Source organism: Echinops telfairi, unplaced genomic scaffold, assembly GCF_000313985.2.
Source record: "Echinops telfairi isolate 266 unplaced genomic scaffold, ASM31398v2 ScPeMD7_1713;HRSCAF=2227, whole genome shotgun sequence".
Taxonomy (NCBI): Eukaryota; Metazoa; Chordata; class Mammalia; order Afrosoricida; family Tenrecidae; genus Echinops; species Echinops telfairi.
This window is the reverse complement of record NW_022105611.1, coordinates 5,514,423-5,520,638: the sequence shown is the minus strand read 5'-3', so window position 1 is coordinate 5,520,638 and position 6,216 is coordinate 5,514,423. Positions and strand designations below refer to the sequence as shown.

Sequence of the window (6,216 nt, the reverse complement as noted above, 5' to 3'; positions counted from 1 at the left end):
TGTCATTAGAAAGAAATATTTCACAACATATAATTACATATTGTCTTTATGATTCATCACTATGTTTTCATTATGTTCAATTTGTAACAGTGAAAATACATCCTGCCTATCAGATATTGGCATCACGATTCATAACAGTAGCAAAATGAGAGTTATGAAGTAGCAATGAAAATAATTTTATGGTTGGGGGGGTCACCACAACATGAGGAACTCTATTAAAGGGTCGCAGTGTTGAGAACCACTGTGCTTCAGGCTTATGAGACATTCCACCTACATAGAAATTTCCTCAAAGTTCCCACCTGCAGAGATCTGTAGGATTAGAAGTCAGTGGGAAAGCACCATCGAGTAGTCGGGCCTCAAATTAGTGAGCACTATTCTCCCTCTCTCTTTTTTTCCTTAATTTTATTGGGGGCTCTTACATGTCTTATCACAATCCATACAGTCATCCAGTGTGTCAAGTACATTTGCACATATGCCGCCATCATCATTTTCAAAGCATTCTCTTCCCACTTGAGCCCCTGATATCAGCTCCCCATTCCCCACCCTACCCCGCCCTCCCTCATGAACCCTTAATAAATTATAGATTATTTTGTTGATATCTTATATGTTCCATTATTCATCCCTCTGGGAGGGGGTTCTAGATTGATCCTTGTGATCAACTTTCCCTTTCTCCCCCCACCCTCCCCTAACCTCCTGGTATCTCTACTCTCCTTGTTGGCCCTGAGGTGTTTAACCTGGATTCCCTGTGTTTCGGCTCTTATCTGTAGTCGTGTGCATGCTCTGGTCTAATCCGATTTGTAAGGTAGAATTGAGATCATTAAAGTCAGGGGAAGGAAACACCAAAGAGCTAGAGGAAAGTTGTGTGTTTAAGGAACTTAGGTGGAGCAACACACTGAGCAGCTCCATGAGGAAAAGACCCGCCAATCTACTCTTGAAAAAGTATGCCTTAGAGACCCAGATAGGGTAACCACTCAAGGACTCCTTGTAGTATAGTGGCTTATGAATTGGGCTGCTAACCACAAGGGCAACAGTTTGAACTCACCAGCCACTGTGTGTGATCAAGGTGAGACTCTGCTTCCCATAAAGATTTACAGCCTGGAAATCCTGCCTGGCCATCTCCATTCGGTCCTATAGGGTGGCGATGAGCCAGAATCAGTGCTTTGGTAATGAGTTTGGAGTTTGATGGGGTTTCTCTAGCCTGCCTCTGCGGTCTCTATGAATTAAATGACATGTCTCCCTAACCAAGTTAAGTTGTGCAACGGTTGATGAAGAAAAGTCAAAATGCGGTGAGCATATGTCTGAAAGGTCCTTTGATCCACAGGCAACTTCACCTCTCCCAGAAAACATAGGGACCTCTTCCTTTCTTTTCTTAGCACGTATCACTGTCAAGGACACTACCTATTTGTGGGAAACAGCAAGATTTCTCCCAAGTTGTCTCCCCCAAATGTATCCCAAACTTAGCTGCTGGCTACACATGGCAAATGACTATACACTTGGAGGTCAACAGAAGTAGGTCAGGGGTTATTCTCCCTAAGGGTTGTCAGCCATCTAGAGCAAGCAGTCACCATTGTTTATCCCACAACAAGTAGGGCCCATTCCCTTCTGATAAGGATAGTAGTAGATTGTTTCCCTGAAGGAGTGTCCTGGAAAGTTAAGCCCACCCAAGGATGACCAAGGTTAGGCTGCCATATTGAGTCTAGGGTCTGCCCGTCTTGTCACATGTGTACCTCTAGACCCTCCCCTTCCTATGGGCATACCCCTAACTCATCCCCTTCCTGTCATACTTATGCCTATTATACATCCCCTTCCTATGATGTGTATGCCTATTGTACTGACCCTTCCTGTGATGTGTGGTTATCTGTAATCACACCCCCGAAGTAGATATAAGCCTTGGTTAGCAATAAACAGTCTCCAGCCCCCTGCTCTTGCTCTCCAGCTCTCTCCACGTGGACCACCAAGCGGGGATGAGGTGAGCATGCTACCATGAATTGTGTCTAACTCCATTATTTCAATATCTCTTCTATTTCTCATGTTCTCCATACTATCCTGTAATATTTATTTATTATCACCGTACAATTGCGCCTACTGGACCCGTAATGATTTTTCAGGGGCTCTCTACCGCCACACCTATTTTATTTGTGCTTTGTAGTTGCTGTTGTTGATGTCGAAGGTAAAATGTTGCCTCTTATGTGAACTGATTCATTCTCAGTTTCTAGAACATTTGTCAGGCTCATAACAGCTGTTCAAAGGTAATTGTTGACTGAGTAAATAAATGAACCGTGGAAAACTGTAGTCCTCCTGTAAGTGTGGGTCATCCTGTCTAAAATGAGATGTAAAGCAGTCAGTTGAAACAAGAGTCCCCCCAAAATTCTACTCTTTCACCTCGGCACCTGGAAGCTTCTGAGTTAGAGACTAATTCTCTTTGAAAGAGAGAATTTGAAAGCATCTGAAGGAGCTGTGGAATAAAATCGAATGGGGCTAAGGGAAAGAGAATAAGTAAGCCCACCCACATTTGGAAAGTATTCATTAAACCTGTCAATAACGTGCAATAATGAGTTTTCTTCTATTTATCTATCTACCTACTTAGCTACCTACCTACCTATCTTTCAATGCAACCGTTAGAAAGATCCAACAACGGCTAAAAAGTAGAAACAGTACTCACTGTATCTAACATAAAAGGCAGGTCCCTAACACGTAGGGGAAATAAAGCATTTCACAAGTAAAGGAGGAAAAGCACACTGATGACTGGGTCCTCCTCACAATGGAGGATAAGTTTCCAGAGTTGGAGAATAACAACTTTCCAAACAAAAGGCACATCTAGAGGCAGAAGAGAGATAAGGGGGTACTGAGACTCTCAGTGAAATGGCTGAAACAAGAACATTCCAATTGTGACAGAGAGCGCAGCATCACCCTCCCTGCCTTCTCCCTCTGCATCGTCTCTCACACCAAGCATTGGTTAATCCTGCTAGTTTGCGCATCAAAGATATCCTCAAATCAGTTTTTCTGTTTTCTCCTCATCACCACTATGCTAGTCCTCATTCTTGACCTGTCCATGTCACTCTGTTTCCAGGATCGCTCCCTCCAATTGGTGTCGTGGTTATAAGTTGGGCTATGATCCAAATGGTTGGCAGTTCAAAACCAGCAGCAGCTCCACGGGAGAAACACTGGGCTGTGTAATCCTGTAAACAGTACAGACTCAGAAACCCACAGGGGATCACTGGCGTCAGCACTGACTCGATGATAGTGAGCTTGGATTCTGGGTTTGCAGGAGCAAGGCCTATCTTATTCACAGCTAAATCCAAACCAGCTAGCACAGTGCTTCTGATCAACAAGGAGTTAGTAGCTGCGCTCGACAAATAAAGTAAGAAAAAAGGTAGAAAAACTCAAAACATATAGCATCTGGGGTCTTAAAGGCTTGAAAGTAAACAAGCGGCCATCTAGCCCAGAAGCAACAAAGTCCACATGGAAGCAGCACACCAACATGAGTGATCATGAAGGGCCAAAGGGACCAGGCTTCAAACACCAAAGGTGGGGAGAAAAATCATATCCTCGTCAATGAGGGTAGCGTGTGATGGGGACCCAATGCCCATCTCTAGACAACTGGACATACCTTGCAAAGGGGTAGTGGGGAGATGGGTCACTTAGGGTTCAGTATAACAATAATGAAACCCACAACCTTCCTCTAGTTCTTAAACTCTTCCTCCCCCCAACTACCAGGACCCCAATTCTGCCTTGCAGACCTGGCTAGACCAGATGATGCACAGCGGTACAGATAGGAATTGGAAACGCAGGGAATGTAGGACAGATGAACCACTCAGGACCAGGGGTGACAGTGGCAATACCAGGAGGGAAGGGGGGTGTAGAAAGGGGAAATTGATCAAAGGGAGCTACATATAACCTCCTCTCTGGGGGATGGGCAACAGAGGGGTAGGTGAAGGGAGACGCCAGGCAGTGTAATATAAGATATGATAATAATTTATAAATTATCAAGGGTGCATGAGGGAGGGGGGCAGAGGAAGGGAGGGGGAGGTGGGGAAAAAGGAAAATGAGCTGATTCCGGGAACCCAAGAGGCAAGTGAATTTTGGGAATGATGAGGGCAACAAATGTATAGATGTGCTTTACACAATTGATCTATGTATTGTGATGAATTTTATGAACCCCAATAAATTGAATTTTAAAAATAATAATAATAATACATAAATAAAGAAAAGGGGGAAAAAAGAAAAACCATGATATAAACTACATGTAGAATATACTTCTAATAATATGCACACGGAATATCTGAAAAATACATAAAAACATGTATCGCATGTCGAGCTGTCTTTATTTCCTTCATACTTTTGTTTGAAGTTGTGGGGTTTTCTTGAGATTCTCAAAATATTCCACAAGAATCTTTTTTCCTGATACTGAGAAATAAAGATCTATTAAAAAACCAAAAGGGATTAGACAAAAATCATAGGCCTGGCAATCAGTCAGCAATGGGAGGCCCAAAGGGAAAGGTAAAATCCTTCTCCTTCATCTTCTGGCCCTACCTCTGCCCCTCCTCCTGCTACTCTGCTGCACCGCCTGCCTGCCAGGCTGGTCGATGCCCCCCTTGTGCACTTGCCACCGTCGGCGCTCTCTCCCCACGGCCTCGGTCTTCTCTACTTGGCAGTTCTCTGTACTTGCTATCTTTTCAGTTCTAGGGAAAACAATGATACCGTTCCTAGTATGAAGAAGAAGTTTTTAAATACTGACAGATTAAGTTAAGAAATACACATACGAAGCCGTGGACACTGAATTTAAGGTCTATCTCTTATTAGTGTAAAATGGGTCAGTCTTCCATCATACTTGCTGCCACAGGTGGTTCAGTCGGAGAATTCTTCCCTTCCACATAGACTGGAGACCCCATTTGAACCTGATGAACCTCCCACACAGCCACCACCTGTCTCTCAGCAGAGGCTTGTGTGTTGCTGTGATGTCAACAGGCTTTAGCACAGCTTCCAGGCTATGATGGACTAGGCAGAAAGGCCCCGAGATTTATTTCTGAAAATCAGTCACTGAAGTCCATATGAATCCCAACATTTTGATCCCCAACTGATCATAAAGTTGGCTTATGGTAGGTAGCATTCAGTTCTGTTGCGCACTGGGCCGCCTAAGCCAGAGGCAGACTTCCTAGCAGCTAACAAAGATAGTCTTATCCTCATACAGTGATCTTGAGGATGGAAGAGAAAACACATGCAGAAGATGCCTGGTCCCCAATAAACACTCAACAAACACAAGCAGTTATTCATTACTGTCGGTGTGACCATCTACAAATTGTTAGCTCCCTTAGCAACTCTCATCTTAAATTATGGACAGTAATTCCTGCCCTGTCCACCTCCTCGGTTTGATGATAGAATCAATGGCATAAAAGGATCAGTAATGTGTTCTTTTCTGTGTCATTCTTACTTACATTTCAATTATCTCTTTTTTAAAAAAATCTCTTAAGGTCCTATTACCTTGGCTGATGTTTCAAACCATCCGACGAAACCATGCTCCTTGCAGAACTGGTCCATCTTGAGGCCATTGTTCAAGAGCACATCCTTTCCCTGATCACATTTGTTGGCCAGCAGAACTGTTGAGACTGGTTTGCCATTAGGGAGAGTTAACTTTGAGTCCAAATCGCTTTTCCACTTTATCACCGCTTCAAAGGTGGCTGGCCTGGTGACATCGAAGACAATAAATGCACCCATAGCTTCTCGATAATAGACCCTTGTCATGTTTCCAAATCTTTCTTGACCTGTTATCAAAAAGAAACACAAATGTTTTAACTAAAAACTGAACCACAGGCTAGAGGGCCACATGGCCTCCTGGGTGAGGCCCACTCAGTGAAATGCTAATTTTTAAAGAGTGAGCATGGCACACAACAGTGGAGTTATGCTCTTAATTTCTGTGTTCAGGAAGGAGTTTATTAGTTTAATAAATATATTGCTTTTCAGATTACATATACATTTCATTCATTTTTATAGATTTTATAATCTTTTATAGAATATATACATTACATATCAGATGTTCTAAAAACACATATATTGAGAAACTCTGGGCACCACATTATGACCCATAAGTAGATCTAGGCTGTCTGATGTATGAAGGGCCATCAAAAAGTTCATGGGAAATTCAAATACCTTATATATTTTTTGTTTGTTGGCATACACTTCATATATCATGCACTTTAAGCATTCAATCACATTAAG

General features: G+C 42.9%; 1 protein-coding gene across 1 annotated transcript in view; it reads right to left on the bottom strand.

Moving 5' to 3' along the window:
- RAB38 (RAB38, member RAS oncogene family) overlaps nucleotides 1-6,216 on the bottom strand; it is a 54,103-nt gene that overhangs the window by 32,747 nt on the left and 15,140 nt on the right. Inside the window, exon 2 of the mRNA XM_004708888.3 lies at nucleotides 5,482-5,762. Coding sequence (XP_004708945.1) covers nucleotides 5,482-5,762 — 281 coding nt within the window. The remainder of the gene's footprint in view (nucleotides 1-5,481; nucleotides 5,763-6,216) is intronic.